The 19,876-nt window shown below is 34.2% G+C and overlaps 1 protein-coding gene across 1 annotated transcript; it reads right to left on the reverse strand.

Annotated features, from left to right (window-relative positions):
* Nucleotides 1-5,109: 5,109 nt before the first annotated feature.
* Nucleotides 5,110-7,609, reverse strand: LOC102581335 (probable WRKY transcription factor 70). Its single transcript, XM_006356415.2, has 3 exons — nt 7,182-7,609; nt 6,341-6,442; nt 5,110-5,655 (listed from the first exon to the last, which is right to left on the reverse strand). Exons 1-3 carry the CDS (start codon nt 7,484-7,486, stop codon nt 5,229-5,231), a joined length of 834 nt encoding a protein of 277 aa, XP_006356477.1. The 5' UTR covers nt 7,487-7,609; the 3' UTR covers nt 5,110-5,228.
* Between the last annotated feature and the right edge of the window lie 12,267 nt (nt 7,610-19,876).

Raw genomic sequence — 19,876 nt, forward strand, 5'->3', positions numbered from 1 at the left:
CTCTTTTAAATGTGAAAATATTTACTCTTGGGAATACTTCGTTCCCATATATCATTTTAAAGAGAATGAACTTTACTATTACTCTTTACTCAACTTCAAAACTTAAGTCTTAAAACAAAGTTTAAAACATTTGTAAAAGACTTCTTAAAATATGGTTCACGCCGAATTATGGACTTGAATGACTCAATCCAAGGTTTCAATAACCATAGATAGAACTCAAATACTTGGAACTCAAGAACTTCAATGATACTACTAATTTCAAGAATGCTCAACTCAGAGGGTTCATGCGGAATTATGAGCATAAACTACTCAACTCAAGGACTCAAAGATACTTCTCATCTCAAGATTGTTCGAATTATAATGTTCATGCTGAATTATGGGCATGAACAACTCAACTCATGGACTTCATGGGTAATAGGTAATAGTCCCATGATTAAGATTATAATCTCGGAAGGGTTAGGAACTCGATACTCAAGACTTAGAACTTGAAGATACTACTCCTTTCAAAGATACTAAACTGATGGAGTTCATGCGGAAGTTATGGGCATGAACGACTTGACTAAAAGGTCAAAATATCAATAAGGAACTCAGGTATACGACTCTTCTCATTCTCATACTTACTTCTCAAAACATAACTCAAATCGATGGTAGATCTCAAAGGATTCACAATTGAACTCAAAGACTTTCTTGAACTCTACTCTTAACTCTCTCTTGAATGTGAATTATGAATTCAAGAGTTATGGTTCATGATATGAAGGATTTAGGTGATAATGTAGACTCATGAATACATTCTCCTCACTCCCATGCTCACTTACTCGAGTCTTGAAACAAGTTATTAGAAGTTGTAGAAGTCTCCTCAAAAGACTCAAAGGGACTTTCTCAAAAATGTTTGAGAGAGTTCTCAAGACTTGACTCTCAACTCCACCTTGAATGTGATTTATGAATTCAAGGTTGTGATTTGTGATAGGAATGATCTCGTGATGTTTAGGAGTGTTTTTAGATAGTTAAACATGGAAAATGATCAAGAAAACACTGTCTAAAAGCAAGTTCGCGACGTGGAGATGAATTAAAATATTTGGTCGCGAATTAACTTTTGAGGCAGAGAGGTCCGTGACCTTTCCGCGACACGAAGACAAACTTTATGAAATGGGGAAGCAGGTCCGCGAGGCGAAGCAAGGTGCCAGATTCGCCCGACTTTTTCCTTCTTCATTTTCTAACCCCAATTCACCTAAACTCGGTTCTTTTTCTCAATTCCTCTTTAGCTTTAGATACCCATCACATGAACACAAGAACCTACTCATAAACAACTGTAAAATCGACATGATTTTCATCAAGGAACTCAATAATCTCATATAAACTCAAGAACTAAAGCCAATTTCAAGAACATCATACTTTCAACTTTCTAGAACAAACTTAACGCTGAAATTAACATGATTGGTGTGTAGGGTGAACAAACTCAACACTATGGAAGCTTACATACCTGAAAGAACCATCTTCTTGAAGCAACTTGAAGGAAAGTCTTGAAAAATGAACCATAGCCTTAGCGTTTCTTGAATTCCTTAAGCATAGAATTTTGGAGTGGATGAGAGGGTTTGATTTATGAAAAAATTGGTTTTCTACACATTTAGGGCAATTTAGATGACCTCATAAGGGTTTTTAGGACTAAAATACCCTTGAAGAAATAATTAAAACGAGCTGACAGTCGGCATGATTTTTCACCAGGCATTGAGGTCCGTATTGGCTCCGTAATGCGGAGCCAGCGCGGAGCTGCTGCCAGGTTTGCGCGTCGTTAGTAAATCAGTTATAACTTCTTACTCCGAGCTCGGAATTTAGCAAACTCGGTGGCATTGGAAAGAGGACTCGAAGGGCTTTAATTTTCTGTCTTGTAGCTAACCTAACTCATTTTGTTCTAGGAGTTATGGTCGTTTGAAATTGACCCAAAACTTAAGAAAACTTAAGAATTGACTTGAATGCTTTTCTCTTTAGTTCTTCTTGAAACTCAAGGTGCTACATCTAGTGACCTTAATACTCAAGAAATTTTAAATTCCTTGCAAAAATCTTACTCACTATGAAGAACGGTTCGAGTCTTAGCTCAAAAAATTTCTGGGATGTTACATTAAGGATCTTCTAAGGGGACAAAAACTCAAATTGATTGTACTAGTAATTACATCGTCTACCACTTAAACAGACATTCGGCCTCAAATGGATATAGTAAAGTCCATTAGCTGTTGAAAAACTATGAATATTTGCTCCAAATGTCCAACTCAATCTCCCAAATAGCCTCCCCACCTAAAGATGTTTTTATTGCACTTTCACACAAACTATTCCCTTTAATCTCAACTTTCAAATTTGTCTATCCAAAATGGCTTTCGGCTCCTCCTAATATGCTATATTCTAATTCAATCACACAAATAAAACAAGTGAAATTAAAAATTCAAACACACTTGACCCGAAGTTATGTCCTGCCAAAATTTTAGTGATAAGTGAAAATGCTAATTACTCAAAAGGAGGAGGACACGTGGAGGACAGAAAGAAAGGCAGCAAAAGCCTGCAAGAAAGCATTAGACATGGAAATTAAGAAAAAATGAAAGCAGGTGCAGTGCATGTATAGCAGAGTGAATAAATGCATGAGCAGTAGATTATGTACTATTCTGTACCGTTCTATCTCCAATTCTAATTTCTAAATTGTTTAATACTCCCTCCGTCAACAATTGTTTGTCAGGATAAAGTCATGCACATCTCTCAAGGAAAATTTAATACAAGGTGTAATTTGACTAATATAATTCTACTATACCAAGAATACCAAAAGTCCACATAACTTTTCAATTGAACTACATTATCATTAAGGGCATAATTGGAAAAAAGTGACTAATTATTTCTTGATTGTTTAAATTGACAATTAATCTTGGACATCTATTTTTAGTATACCTGCCAAACAATTGTGGACAGAGGGAGTAGTTATTACCATCCCATCTTTTCATATGCAATTGTACCATTTTCCGAATGCCTATTAATGTGCCACCTTTAATCTTCATTATGAAACAAAAAAATGTAAATGATATTTACAAATCTATTCAGGCATGTGTGATGTATGAGTATGGATATTATAAAAACACGAGAGACAGATGCATTCAAGCAATTAATCTTTTCTACAAGTAGTTGGCCTTCAATTCTCTTTAAAAAGTTCACCAACTGACCTATTTAGCCTAGTACCTAAATAAGTCAATAAATATTTTTATTATTAATTACATATATATATTAGCATCAATTAAAATACATATGAGATTTTACAACTTATTGAAGTTAATGTATATAATTAAAGAAGATGAGATATTTTAAGTTAATTTATCTACACATAATGAGTGCTTGAGAGCACTTGAAAGTATCTTAGGAACACTTTATTATGTAATCGGGTGTTTAATTGAACAAGTACTTTGATTTATAGCTTATGGTGTATGCTTATTTAAGAATCTAACTTATATCTTTTGACTTATTTTTGTTATCTTGGCTTGAAAATAAATGTTTGCATTTTTTCATTTTACTCAAAACACTAAATATAAAAGTGCTTTAAAACTATTTTGGCCTAAAGAAATAAATTAAAAGGCATAAGCCTATATTTATACTTAGAGCCTGTTTGAATAAACTTATTTTAAGTGTTTATAAATCAAAATAGTTTTTTTAAGAACCTTTAATAAAAAGGTGAAAACACTTATTTTTAAGTCAAAAATAATAAATCAAGATTCTTAATGTATTTAAAGTCATCCAAATAGGCTCTTAATTTGATTATTTAAATGAAATTCGTTGATAAATTTAGGAAATTATCAATACACCAAGCCAATATAGCATAGTACAATAATCAAACTTGATGTACAAAGTAGCGCAGAACATCTGTTTTATTTATTTATTATTACTAGATATAAGAGCCCGTGTTAGCATGAGTTCAATACATGTTATTGTTTTTGTCTCAATTTAATTATGTGACACATATGAAATTTGAAGAATTATCTAAATTTTTATATTATTTTTAAATATTTTAAGTTGTTAATTATTATGATTTATAATACTTCTATGTTATTTTCAAATTATATATATATATATATATTACTTTCTTTGTCCCAATTCATATAGCACGGATATGATTTCAAGAGTCAATCAAACTTTTATACGTTTTAAATTTGGAGAGTCATCTAAATTTTAATATGTTTTTAAAATTCTTAATTATTGAGATTTATAATACTTTTTACGTAATTTTCAAATAATATATGTTACTCACTTTACCCCAATTTAGGTGGCACAAAAAAATTCAAGATTCAACCAAATTTTTATATATATTTTTTAATATTTCAAGTTGTTAATTATTGAAATTTATAGTAGTTATATTATTTTCAAATAATGCATGTTACTTTCTCTGTCTCAACTAAGACAACTTATGTAATACCAACAAAATCTTTGTAATATCACATGATCACTTGGAGATAAAACATATAAAATACAATTATTACCGTTCTCGTTGCAAATTAAAAATCATATTGCTTGTTCAAAAGCTCCAAAAAGAAGTCCAAGCAATTATTTACTATTATATTAGATTGAGATAATAAGGTAAATTATATTTTAAATTAGACACATCTCTTAAACTCTTACTTGTTTTAACTTAAAAATACTTATGAAATTTACCAAATATAAAAGTAAGCTAAAAAGTTCTTTAAGCTAATCCTAAACACACTCTCCTAAGTAATACAACAAGACGTCAACAACATACCTAGTGCATTGTGACATTGACAAATTATTAAATCCTAAACCTAATTTAGAAGTTTTATATCTGTTTGGATGGATTATTGTTTTTGATTTATAAGTAGAAAGACATAAGTTAAGATTTTTAACTCACGATTGACTTATTTTTTATTTTATTGGCTTAAAAGTAAGTGCTTATAAATACTTTTGTAGTTTACTCAAACCAAAAATGCTTTACAATTATTTTTAACTTAAAAACAATTAAAATAAGTCAATTCAAACCAACTTTAATTTTTGTGATATTTTTCTTTTATCTTCTCATGCACTTGAAAGTAGTAAAAATTAACAGATAAGTAAAGCAAAAGCAGAAAAGTACAATTAGAGAGAAATTACTATATACCTTTTTTTCATTTAAAAGTAATACAAGAACATAGCCAGAGGTTTTATTCTACAACATTAGCCATAGCCCATAAGGATTAATTACTATTAACAATATGTCAACAAAACTCAATTGCCTCAATTTCACCAAATTTAGCCAAATCTTCCATATCATGACTAGATATGACCCCTTCATAATAAGCAGCATTATAATTAGCAGTCAAAGTGGAATCATGAGCAGAGGGAGAAGAAGGCATAAAATCTTGCCATAAATTAGAATCCACAATTGATGATGCATTATCACTTTGTCCTTTGGATTCTTCCTCCTCTTCTTCTTCTTCTTTTAGTACTGTAGAGTCACTGTGCTTTACCATAGCATGATTGAATTGTGAATTATATGTATGTTTTGGAATCTTTGTTGAATTGCAAGTGTGATTGCCAAAGTATGTGGTGTGGTACATTTTTATTGGATTTTCTTGGATTATTTGAACTTGTTTTGTGGCCCGGCATTCTTGATCGTACTTATGGGTGCACCTATAGTAGCACCTATATCATCACAACATCTATCAGAAATGAATTTAACTCATATACACGAACAATAACATACTCAAAAATTAGAATATTAAATGTTGTTATGCTGGTACTAGTAATGTAGAGATTAGTTGAGAAAAAATCTACTATATGTTACTCCCTACGTCCCTATTTAGTTGTCCATATTTCCTTTTTTAGTTGTCCCTATTTAGTTGTCCATTTTGACAAATCAAGAAAGGACAACAATTTTTTCCTATTATACCCTTATTTACACTTCTTGAAAATTTCTAAAAAGTGTATGTTGTTTCCCTCCAATTTATTTCACTTGAATTCAAAGAAGTGATTGTAATTTTGAAGTGAAAAGTTGTCATAAGGGTAAAATTGTAACTTCACTGTGCTAATCATTGTTGCCTTAATCTGTGTGCTATTTCTAAAGTGGACAACTAAAAAGGGACGGAGGGAGTATTTTATAAAGAGATTAACTATTCATGTATTAGTTATTCCATCTTTTATCATGTATAAAAAGATACATAGATTATGTCATAACTTAAACATGCATTAGTTATTCGAATTTCTAAATTGTCAACCAAACGTCATATAAATTTTATTTATGAATAACTTATTTCTTATATCTACCCATCAATATCATATAAACTATGGACCTAATTAACTTGGAGGTATATCTACCAATCAAATATACCTAGGATATTTTGAATTGAGTATTTTCTTCTGCCCATATTTTCTCCATGCACAACCATCATTCATTGTTTCAGATTCTCTCATCCATGAACCTGAAGTTTTTCTGCAAACACAAAAATAATTTCTCTCATTTGATTGAACATACATACATACATACATACATACATACATATATAAAAGCTCAAATTATCCACAAATAATTATATACAACTGATAATTGCATTTATAAATAATTATATATGCAACTTGCTTCAGGTTTGAAGTGACTTGTGTGTTCATTAAACAATGTTCTAGCTAGCTTGTAGGCACAAGATATCCAATTGACTATTCAAATTGCCTTAGCTTGTAGATCTATTTTTCTCCAAGTTGCATACACAAAAATTATAGTAAGGGTTAGTGGGGTACTTAGTATTCTTTTATATTTAGTTCTTCATTTTCTAGCTAGCTACACAAGTACCATATATCCCAATTGAAAATGAAGAATATTACTTAATACTTACATATAATTACTTAGATCTAACTAATATTTATTGTAAGTGTATTTTAACTAGGTAATCCATCCTACTTTTCATGAGTTTAACTAATAGTCATCGATAGTATAAAAATTAGTCACACTGTCAAGTCACATTCACCTGTTATCTTTACCTTAATTCGAGTGTTGGATATCGATAGATCATATCGATATAGTAAAAAGTTGTTTCATTACACTATCATACTAAATAATAGTAATAATTCTTTTCATATATACTAAGACACTTTTTATAAAACAATTTATCTTTAACTAGCACTATATACTATGCAACGTCAGTATATAGAAGTTAAACTAACAGTACTATAATTACCTTCTCTTGTAGCAACCTCTCCGGTCCTGCTTCTCCTTCTTCTTCTTCTTCAATCCAGAACCCGAATTGGGTTGATCAACTTCCTCGATCTGGCTCTGGGTTAAACTATTATCGGAATTGCCCAAACTATTCAACTCAGTAATTGCCTGAGTAAAAGATCCCCAGATTTTTCGAATAAGTTCATCAGCTAAGACTGATTCATTAGGTTGTTTAAGTAGACTTTGAAGTTGGACAGCGAATATTTTTCCTTCAACAAGTTCTTTTATCAATCTTTTATGTGGGTTTTCACCAAGAAATTCCTCCATTTTTTTAAATTATAAGATCTGAGAATATGGGAAGTGATGGGGCTATAAGTTATATATGGTGGGTGAGAGTGAGAAGGAAAGAGATAAGAACATGAAAGGAAGCTCCAAGGAAGCAAACCCAACTAAGAAAAAAAGTTGAAATATAAGACATTTTTATTTATCTTTCTAGAATTTGACGTAGGCCTAATGACGTTAAATTATGACGCAACTATATATTTTTGTTGTATTTATTTTTTCCTATGTTATTTGTGGTGGTATTAATACCCCTTCTATCATTTTGTTTTTACTATATATAATTATGGTGGTCCTTGCCGACAAACGTCTATATGGTATCTTTTTTTTTGTCGACCTTATCTCTCTTGAGGTTTTTGCTTTTAATACATACATTCTCTGTAATTTCAAATATTACATAAAAATTACATGTTTTATCCAGAAAAATAGTGTAATTAAATTTATATGAGATTAAGGACACGTCTTAATTTAAATCATAAGATTTGATTATTAACGATTGAATATTATTGTTTTAATAGAAAAAAGAGACAATAATGTTAAAGTAGATAAATGTGAAGTCGGAGGAAGCTTTTTAGCTTTGTGGATGTAGATGAGAGCTGGGTTCGGTGTTGCTTGCATCAGCTCCGAAAATATTCAGTGAGGATCAATGTAATAAAATGAAGAGTTAGGAAATAATAAAAGTTTGGGGCACAAGAAAATATATTTTTTGATCTCAAGTATTGCTTGGAATAAGGTTGCCCTTCCAAATGTAGAAAATAAATTATTTATAGGTTACAAAGGTAGGGCACCAATCAATGATAAAGCTCCACTCAAGTCCTAAAGTACTACACCCAATGGATGTTGATCATGGGGTAATGTTATTAGCGGTGTCAACTAATATCCGTCTGTCATGCTCAAGCTATCTGTACGGTGATATCCGCACATTTATCTTCTTTCTTTTCTTTTCTTTTTTTATCTTTTTGGCCACATCATTGAGAATTCTTTGTAGGCTGAATCTCATTGCTTCCCCAAATTCATTTATTATTTGGACACCATCCAATTCTCTACTCACGCTTCCACGCACTTTAGTTATTATTTTCAAAATAGGTAGTCCCTTCATTTTTCGGGTATGGCGCGAGATGTGGCTAAGAAGTGAGATATTTTTCATAGGTCTTGAGTCTTGACGATGAATATATTTCTGAGAAAAAAAGTGTTGGACCTATATATCATCTTAAATGCTACTCTATACATAACTCGATCACTAATAAAATAAAAGTGTGTCACCCAAGGTAGTAATTTCTTCCTTCTCTGGATTTTAATAAATTGGGATTCCTAAGTTCATTTCAACAATTCTCGACTTGAGAATTTATTTTGATGCTTCTGAATTTCATTCTTAGAGTTTCATATTTTCTTTTCCCGGGCTTCCCTCTTATTTCTCTTATGTAAACTTCCAGCTCATGTTCTGTGATCATGACCTAAAATGTCTTTGTCTTCTTTTGATCATGTCAAGTCTTCTTTCCTAGAGAGCAGTTTGAGGTGTAAGATTAAATACTTTAATACATATCAGGATTTTGAACACGATAATTTTACATAGAGATCGTTAGGGATACATACCTGATGCGGAAGACATCATCACAGAGAAAAGCGGAAGCGTTAGTCGTAAATTGGTTTCTAGCTCCTTGCCCTAGCCTTACGTTATCACAACCTTCAGTGATAGAATTATTGTAGAGAATATGTGGTAACCCTAATAGGTGGAGGGAGGACCAATTTATAAAGGTTAAGACTTAATCTGGTACGTCTATCAAATAACCAATGTATGGACGAGATCTATTCTTTATTAAATACTCCCTCCGTCCCATTTTATATGATGTACTTTGATTTGGCACAAACTTTAAGAAAAATGGAAAGACTCTACAATGTTCCGAAAATACCCTTACTAATAAGTCTAATTTGTTAAAAAAATAACTATATCTGACTTTGAATAGAAAAGTTTATGACTTTTCCCTCTCTCATAAGTTAATGTCACATCAGTCATTAATATAAATCCAAAAGAGTCCAATTCAAGAAGGGTAAAATAGGGATAATGTCATTAAATATTTACCAAATAAGGAAATGTGTCATTCTTTTTTGGACTGACCAAAAAAGAAAGTGAGTCATATAAATTGGGACAGAGGGAGTATTATTTATGGTATTACTTGGGTCACAAGTAACCTTGGGTCATAAGTAAGAATTATTTTATCACATTCTCCCACTTGGCCCAATGACCATATAACATTAATATTTTTGATAAACATTAGTTGTGCATACAATAAATCTCTTCTGTAATGTCCATCATACATACCACAATATGCAAACTACTAATGCGAGTTATGACGGTTGTACATAAATTTTAAGCTACATACTTCCTTCCATTTACTATTACATTAGCAACTTATCATACTAGGTCCATAAGATATAAAACATATAATATTACGGTCCACAATAATGTCTCACATAGACTTATCTTGTAATATCTCAAAACAATAATGTATACAATATTATGAGAAAGAAGAAATTCATTAATGTATATCAGAAACACATAATTGAGCTCAAAGTGTAAAAACATCATAAAAGTATCAATCATAAGTACAATCAAGACCCATTCTTTGAACATGTTCTTTAAATGTCTTTGGTTGTAAGCCATTTGTTAACGGATACGCAATCATAAGATCAATTCTAATATTCTCAAGTAACACTCTTTGTTTCTGAACATCTTTCTTGACAGTAAAGTACTTTAATTCCATATGTTTGGCACCTTTGGAGTACTTATTGTTCTTGGAGAAGAATACTGCTGCAGTATTATCATATAAATTTTCAGCGGCTTGGTAATGGTGTCGACAACCCCAAGTCCTGAAATGAAGTTCCGCAACCATAATGCATGAATTGTAACTTCATAACATGCCACAAATTTTTCTTCCATTGTGGATGTAGCAATGACAGATTGCTCAGCACTCTTCCACGATATTGCTCATTTAGCTAATAGGAACAAGCAACCAAAGGTGGACTTTCTAGTGTCAACACATCCAGCAAAATCTGAATCTGAGTATCCAGTAACTTCTAAGTTATTGGATCTCGTATACATGAGCATATAATCCTTCGTTCTTCCAGGTACCTTATGTCACGCTCCGAGCCTACACCCTGGACGCGATTGGCACTCGAGAACCATTGCTGGCCCCAAGCGAACCTTTGGCCTGACTTAACTCTTAGCGAAAGACTTACTTAACATAGAATAAATTCAAATGAAAGCTTTAACTCAAAAGTCTCAAAAGATAAACTCAGAAATGTTTAAAGAAACATTCAACTGACCCAAAGAGGCAACTCAAGTCTCAACATGATCAACTGAAAATGAAAAGACTCATGAACTAGTGTCTATTTATCTATGAAGCCTCTAATACTCTGAGGGATAACAGGACAAGACCCCCGATCATCCTAACAACTGAAATACTGAAAAGAAATATAATGAAGGGATCATCCGGAAGCAAGGAGGCTCACAAAGAAAATTTGGAACTCAACTGGATCAACTAAGTAATGGTTGATGATCCTGGTCACGTGTATCTGCATCATAAAACATGCAGGGCGTCAGTATATGGAATGTACGAGCATGTGAGGGAAAATCTAAACCAGACATAAGCTTGAACTGGAAATGAAGAAACAACTTACCTTGTCTCAACTCAACTCAGGGATACTCAACTTAATCAACTCATTTCAATATAAAGCAGTAGTAAAGATGCATTATAAAGAAAAACTTTTAAAACAGTAAATAGCAACTCAATGTATTAGAAATTATAATATACTCAGTTTGTATGCAAGAATACAAAATAAACTCTGTTTGTATATGAAATACAAAACAAACTCTAAGGGAGATTCTCTAACCGAAAACCATCACTATGAGCTATGTGATAATACATCATCTAGCCCACGTTGCCAGAACTGTCCTATACTTTGCCAGGGTATAAGACCTACTAACTAAGTGGATCCACTAGTCTATGCTTATAAGCAATAAGGAATCATCTAAAAAGTATGACCCTTTCTACCCACGTTGGCTACATGGTTTATGACGACTTTTGTCACTCCCCGAGGCTACCCCCTGGAAGCGGACACAGGACCTAGGATCACGAGTGACCCCAAGCTAACCCTAAGTTGGCATATCATAAGCATACTAGATAAACTGATTAAAGAAGATAATGTGCGGAAGCTTAAAACATCATAAAATTGAAATGATGGGGAATATCCATTACTATCTGAATAAATAAACTGAGAGTTTACTAACAACTAAAAGATCAAACTCCAAAGATAAAACTGAATCTAATTATGTCTGAAATAAAGCATCTAACTGACTAGAGATGCTGGGACATGCCCCATCTAAATCTAGCAAAAACTGAAACTAAAGACTGAAAGTAGAAAGATAAGCATGTCAATCGTCCTCGAAGAATGAGGACTCACCACTGATGTTGTTGAACTGGAGATCGGGAACCGATTTATGCATGATCTGAATGCTGAGGACCTGAACCTACATCACGAAAAAATGTAGCGCAGAGTATGCGTCAGTACTTGAAGGGTACTGAACATGCATGATAGAATAAAGTTAAACAATATACATAACTGAGCAATGATATAAGATGAACATGATACTATACTAAAACTACTGAACATGAACTAACAGAATGCAATGACCAAGTCTATAACATGTTGAAACTGAATACTGAACTATAACTGATAACCTGGTCAATGCAATAGAATTTGATTGTGGGAGATACTAATCACCGACATAAAACCACGTGAGCTAAACATGGAGTCCGATGTATACGCCCCATCGAGAGGACCCAATATACCCTGCCAGAGGTATAGAGGTATGACTGGAGTGATCACTAAACTGATGCCCACAGAGGGGACTTATAACCTATAGGGCACGTAGTTCTAGGACTTGAGGGTGACTGGCCCTAGTCCAACTCGGTATTAAGCCTACTCCCAATAGAATGTATAAAATACAAAATAACTAAAATAGCTCAAGATTCTAACATGCTAACTGAAAATGCAACATGAAGTACTGATAATGAAACATTTGTAAACTGATGCATGTATATCTGAATAAACTGACCTAGCAAGTGTAATTCATGAACTAAATGAATCTACACAACTAGGGGTTCTGAATTTCATGCAAGGCTTTAGCAACATGGTTACGAAAATGTAATATTCTGATTAGGATTAATCTAACAGCTAAATCACAGCAATAATCTAACGTTCTAGAAACTCTAGGTCTGAACATAATTAAGGGAATCAAAGAATTTGACTGAAATCTAGGGACCTAATAGGTAAAAGGAACTCACTAGTGAAATCCCACATACCTGGTGACGAAATTCACAGAGAAATATTTCGATTTCGGGACTGGAACTGTAGAAAACCTTGATGCGTTCTTGAACTAGAGCTGCTCGACTTTTTCCTCTTGTTTTGCTCTAAGATTGATGAATTTTTGGTGAATTATGATTAGGTTAGGTTCTAATTTAGTTTCTAGGCTAAAACTGACCAAAACCACGTAGTTTAGGGGTCCAATGCGTAGGTAAAAGACCAAACGACCCCTGACTTAAAAGTCGTCGGGGATAACCAATAGAGTGATCGACGATCCATGGACTGACCCACGGTCCGTCCTGGTCAACCGTTATTTGGCTTGAGAGACTAGGTTCTGGGGGTCTTAATCCACGGACCAAGACCACGACCCGTGGTCTGACCTACGGTCTGTGGGTTCGGCCGTGGGTCGACCCTTAGACAATTTTTCTAGACTTTTCTGGGAAGGGCTGCAAGTGGCCATCCACGGACCCCATCTACGGTCCATGGTGGTGCTCGTCGGTGGCACTTGCAACTTCTGATTTCTGCAATCTGGTTTGTCTAGGACACGAGGTGTTACATTATCTCCCCTTTGGGAACATTCATCCTCGAATGAAGACTAAACTAGCTGAAGATGGAGGGAAATAGCTGCAAACCCTACCACTAAGTAATGGAAACTGAAATCTGACTGAACTAATATCCGAGAACAAGCAAATATGCTGAAAATGCAAGTATAAACCGAAGGAACAAGATACTAAGACTGAAGTTACGCATGAATGACTGAAAAACTGGAGAGGAACTATTACCTCAAGCTGGAGTGGAATCGGAAGGAAATAGATGAGGATACTTGTCCTTCATGGCTTCTTCTGCTACCCAAGTAACTCCCTCTACGGACTGACTCCTCCACAAAACCTTAACTGAAGCGACTTCATTGTTTCTCAACCTTCGAATCTGACGATCAAGAATCTCAACTGGCACATTCTCTTAAGTGAGACTATCCTTCACATCCACATTTTCCAATGATACTATGGATGTTGGATCACCCACACACTTCTTCAACAACGAAATGTGAAAGACCATATGCACTGCTGCTAGTTCTGGTGGAAACTCTAACTCATGAGCCACTTTAGGAACACATAAATGACCTTGATAGCGAAGCACATCATCTCCCCATTGGGAGAAAACCTCAACCCTATGTTGATGACCTACACCCTTTATTGAAGAAATATAGGATCATTGTCTTGATTTTCCTTAACCTCCACTACCAATAAAGATTCTCACCCATTCTGAATTGTCACACCACCATCTGATATTCTCATAAGGTGAACTCCTAAGCGAGCAAGCCTGTGAACATCCTTTGCTAGTTCTTTTCTTTCTTTCTCAACATGTGCTACACTACCCATAGATAGTCTGCTAAGAGCATCTGCTACTATATTGGCCTTACCAGGATGATAAAGCACATTCATATCATAGTATTTGAGGAACTCAAGCCATCTCCTCTGGCGAAGATTCAACTCTTTCTGGGTGAACACATATTGAAGGCTCTTATGGTCTGTGAACACATCTACGTGAACACCATACAAGTAGTGTCTCCAAATTTTAAGTGCAAACACCACTGCTGCAAGCTCGAGGTCATGAGTCAGATAGTTTTTCTCATGCACCTTAAGCTATCTAGAAGCATAAGCTATAACCTTACCTCGCTGCATCAACACACAACCTAGGCCGACTCTGGACGCATCATAATAGATCACATACTGTCTGAACCCTCTGGTAGAGTCAAAACAAAAGTTGTAGTTAACCTAGTTTTCAGTTCTACGAAGCTCTTCTCACACTCATCTAACCACCGAGACTTAACCTTTTTCTGAGTCAACTTAGTCAATTGAGAAGCTATGGATGAAAATCCTTCCACCAACCTTCTATAATAACCCGCTAGACCCAAGAAACTTCTGATATCTATAAGATAGGTAGGTCTGGGCCATTGTTTCACTACTTCTATTTTCTGAGAATCCACTCGGATCCCTTCGCTAAATACAATATGCCCAAGGGAAGCAACTCATTGCAACCAAAACTCACACTTGCTAAACTTAGCGAATAATTGGCGATCTTTGACAGTTTTCAGGACAACTCTCAAATGAGTAGCATGTTCTTCCTTATTTCTAGAGTAAATGAGGATATCATCAATAAAGACGATAACAAACAAGTCCAAATACTACTTGAATACCATGTTCATCAAATCCATGAAATATACAGGAGCATTGGTTAGTCCAAATGACATAACTACAAATTCATAATGACCATACCGAGTTCTGAAGCCTGTTTTCAGAATGTCACTATCTCTGACTCTAAGCTGATGATAACCGGATCTGAGGTCTATCTTCGAAAAATGACTAACACCCTAAAGTTGGTCGAACAAGCCATCAATCCTGGGGATAAGGTACTTATTCTTGATTGTGACCTTGTTCAACTGTCTATAATCAATGCACATCCTAAGAGACCCATCTTTCTTCTTCACGAACAACACTGGTGCACCCCATAGAGAAATACTAAGTCAGATGAAACCCTTATCTTGAATGTCTTTCAACTGTTCTTTCAATTCCTTAATCTCAGCTGGAGCCATTCTGTAAGGAGGAGTCGAAATAGGCTGGGTATCTCAAGGAGATCAATTCCGAAGTCAATTTCCCTTTCGGGAGGAACTCCGGGAAGATCTTCTGGAAACACTTCTGGAAACTCATTAACTACTGGAATTAACTCAAGAGTTGGGGTTTCGGAGCTAGAATCCTTAAACCAAACTAGATGATAGAGATAACCCTTAGAGATCATCTTTTTGGCCTTAAGGTAAGAAATGAAATGACCCATAGGCGCTAAGCTACTACCCTTTCATTCTAAGATTGGTTCGTCTGGAAATTGAAAACGAACGATCATAGTTCTATAGTCGATTGAGGCATAACAAGAATGTAACCAATCTATGCCTAGAATGGTATCAAAGTCTACCATTTATAACTCTACAAAATCTGTTGAGGTGACTTTCTAAGAAACTGTGACAGGACAATTTTTGTATACCCGTCTAGCTATAACTGGGTCACCGACTGGAGTAGAGACTGAGAAGGGTTTTGAGAGGATTTCTGGACTGACACTGAAATTGACTGTTATATAAAGAGTTACAAAGTAAAGAGTAACCCCTGGATCTAACAAAGCATAAACATCTAAATGAAAGACTCGTAACGTACCAGTGACCACATCAGGAGAAAATTCCTGATCCTGGCGAGCCTGAAGAGCATACAACCTGTTTTAGCGTTGACCACCACCTATACCAGATGAATTACCCTGTTGAGTCGGGTGACCTGTTGGTGCTGCTGAAGTTGTAGACTGAGCCCTACCATTATTGCCTCATTGACCCTGTTTAGAAGAGGGGAAATCTCTCAACCTGTGACCAGACTGACCACACCCAAAACATCCTTCCTTTCCTGTAAGACACTCGTCCGGATGGTTATTACCACACTTTGGACAAGTTGGGTAGGTCCCGGTGCCTGAAACACTCCCCTGAGACTTAGAGCCTGATGCCTTACGTTTCTGATCCTGTCGAAACCTGGAAAATGGAACACTAGCTGATGACGGTGCTGGAGCTGAAGATTTCTACTGAAACTGCAAGCGATTTCCACCACCCAATTTCTGTTGAGAAGACTCATAGTTGCCTGTCCTAGCCTTTTTATTCTCCTTGGCCTGTTCTCTAAGCTTGTCTCTCTCAACCTGCTGAGCATAACTCATGAGCCTAGAGATGTTCATATCTTCCAGCAACATAGCATTTCTACACTTTGTTCTCACCAAGTCAAATACCCCAAATAGAAACTTACTCATCTGAATCCTGGAATCGACAACCATGTGAGGAGCATATCTGGAGAGTTGGGTGAACTTAAGCCCGTACTCTTGGACTGTCATCGAAACTTGCCTCAAATTAATGAACTCATGAGCTTTTCCCTCTCTTAGCTCTCTCGGAAAGAACCTGTCCAGAAAAGCTTCGAAAAAACACTCCCAAGTCACATGAGCGGCATATGTACCCCTTGTTATGCCGTAATTTTACTATCTTTAGCAAAATCACCTTTTAGAATGTTCTAAGTATAAAACATTTTAAGAAAAATACTTAGAAAAGAGTCACCACTTAATTTTTTAAAGAAATTAAGAAAACTTATAATTTTCAAAGATTTAAACAGATAAAATCATTTGAAAATACCAAAGAGGGTTCAGGGTTCAATTTACACTTCGAGAAGGGCTTAAGCATTCGAAGTGCCCGCTAACATGCGGTTGACCTGCGACTTGACTAAAATATATTTAACTATTTTTAGGAAAATAATGATTTAACATAAAAATAATAATATAATATTTGATTAACTTCGAGAAAATAATTAAATAAATGACACATTAAATATTATATTATATTATTTTATTTTTGGAAAATAGGACCTTAATTGAACCATTTGACTCGACATACAAGTGATTAGAATATTAATAAAATTAGATTAATTAGAATTTATTGATTCACTTTGAAATAATAATTTAAACCAATTTAATAAATTAAGGCATAAAAATTATTTTTTTAATTAATTGACTAACCTTTTTGAGAAAACGACTAAGTATATATTTTATATTTTTTATTATTAATTGGAAAGGTTTTGACTAACATTTTTAAAGTTTATTTAAGAAAAATACTTTAACTAAAAAAGACAATTTTAAAATGAGTATAATATGATTAAGTGAAGAGGCGTTAAAACATATATCTTAAGAATAAAAGGTTTAACTTAATTAGAAAGTATAATTTGATCAACATATTTGATTAATAAAATAAAAAAATATTAAAAGTTAACCAACACAAAGAAAATAACTTATCTTTTGGGGAATCTAATTAGGTTAATTAAGAATTTTAAAGTTAGAGTTGAATAAAAACACATAATAAATAATCACCATTAAATAATTTAAGAGTAAAGGAGAGATTAAATTTGGGCCCTTCATGGGCCTGTGCAATTTTTGGGGGTTTAATTCTAAGCCTGTTTTTGTATACACCTGGTGTATATTAGTGTATATTAGCATGTATATCAGTCCTTTTCATGTATATCTTGCTTCCAAACACATGTATTTCGCCTTAGCCCTGTATTCCTACATTTTTTTACCTGTAATTCGTTGTATAATGAGTGTATACTGCTGTATACAATATGTATATAGCCCATTTCTTGGGCTTTTGACCATTTATGAACTAATTTCTAGCAGTGTTGGGTCTCCGGGACCTGTAACAGCTTTCGAATATATAGGGGGCTAACTCGATAAATAGGGATGTTGGGTTTCAACCCAACTCGAGATGCAAGGAGTGAAGAAGAGGGTCCGATGAACCCAAATCGAGGTTATGCATAAAAAATAAGAATTAGTAACTAATCAAAATTGGACACTCGCTAAAGTAGCTATGTATGCTTAATGATGAATAACTAAATAAAACATCTACATAAACTTTAGTGCTCAAGGACGATTTCTTTTTTTCATTTTTTCTTTTTTACATACTAGCTAAATCCATTCAAGGTAACCTCATTAAAATTAAACAATAAATTTTGAATAATTTCCTACTACAAACACATCCACGCCAATAGACCCATATTAAGCAAGTTTAGGCATCACAAAATGTATTCTACTAATCCAATGAACAAAAGAGGGTAAATGAGCTTGGACCAAATTCTTTGATTTACAGATAAAGAGAACTTCAAGCAATTTACCTTTGTATAACAAGTTGTTGTCAGCATTTAATCACTAGAATCAGAGAAGAACTAAGTTACATTCAAGGGACCCGGTTAAACTTTGAACCTAAAATTATATGTTCTGTATAAGAGGGTCATTGATATAGGAAATCTACCAGTGAAGCTATGTATTCATTGTGTGGCTGCGTAGAATTTAATGGAAACAAACAAGAATCAAATTTCATGCAAAGAATCAACACACAATCAAAGTAATAATTTGCAGGAAATAGTAAATGCAGAAGGCATAAATTAGCTAGCATTCATGACTAAGATCTGAAAATTACAGCAGCTCAAATTGCAAACTAGTTGCACCAAAATATGAACATAGCATAATTTGATCACATAACCATTTAAATCGGTGAGGATTTTAAATAAACAAGTTAAGCTAAGTTAAATCAAAACTTGAGACAACCAACTGACCTTCAAACTTAACATAATAATCAATAGCAAGAGAATGTATTTATACAACAAGAGAGGGAGCAGTGATCTAAGAGTGATGCCAAAACAAGAGCTTATTTTCAGAATAAGTACTAGTTGGCTTAGGGTGACACTAACGCAAACCGACCAACATAACATTGACTGGAAATTAAAGAGAGCATGCATACAAGATCAAAACATAATAAGAACAAGATAAACCACTGAATATACACCTCTCCTCAACAATGCATATTTAAATAGCTCATGAGAACAAACATAGGCATTACTTGTCGAGAGACAGAAGTTGATCGATGTCACACATTAAATTATCCTAATCGTACGAACTGATCTCTTTAGAGAGGTTCAACCTTCATGAATCGCCCTTTACGACATTAAATTCATGTCAATATCGAAGCAAGATGGCCAGATAGAATAAACGACCAAATACACAAAAGCTTAGACGAGTGGACTGTTTAAAACACCTACAAACTTAAGACGACTATCTCTAGAGATTAAGGTTGGAATGATATTTTTAAAATAAGCATGCTCACAGCCGGAATGAGTTTAAACTAAGAGAAAATATCAAGCAAATAGCCTATAACAAAGTAGTGAGCCAGACAGAACATTTATGCATTTTGTAAATAATCTGGTAAGCCATATGTAAACGATATCAAGGACTTAATCGCTAAATCCAGACAACCACATACACAGCTCATTTATATGGGCAATCAACACCTAGTTAACAAGATCGAAACAGGGGTGAAGACAGATGGAAATCCAAAGTATCAAACTTTAAACAAGCAGTGGTGAAGCGATTTTAACCCAAACAAAAGCTAGAACAAGTTTC

This window comes from Solanum tuberosum, unplaced genomic scaffold (genome assembly GCF_000226075.1).
Source record: "Solanum tuberosum cultivar DM 1-3 516 R44 unplaced genomic scaffold, SolTub_3.0 scf00219, whole genome shotgun sequence".
In the NCBI taxonomy this organism is placed as follows: Eukaryota; Viridiplantae; Streptophyta; class Magnoliopsida; order Solanales; family Solanaceae; genus Solanum; species Solanum tuberosum.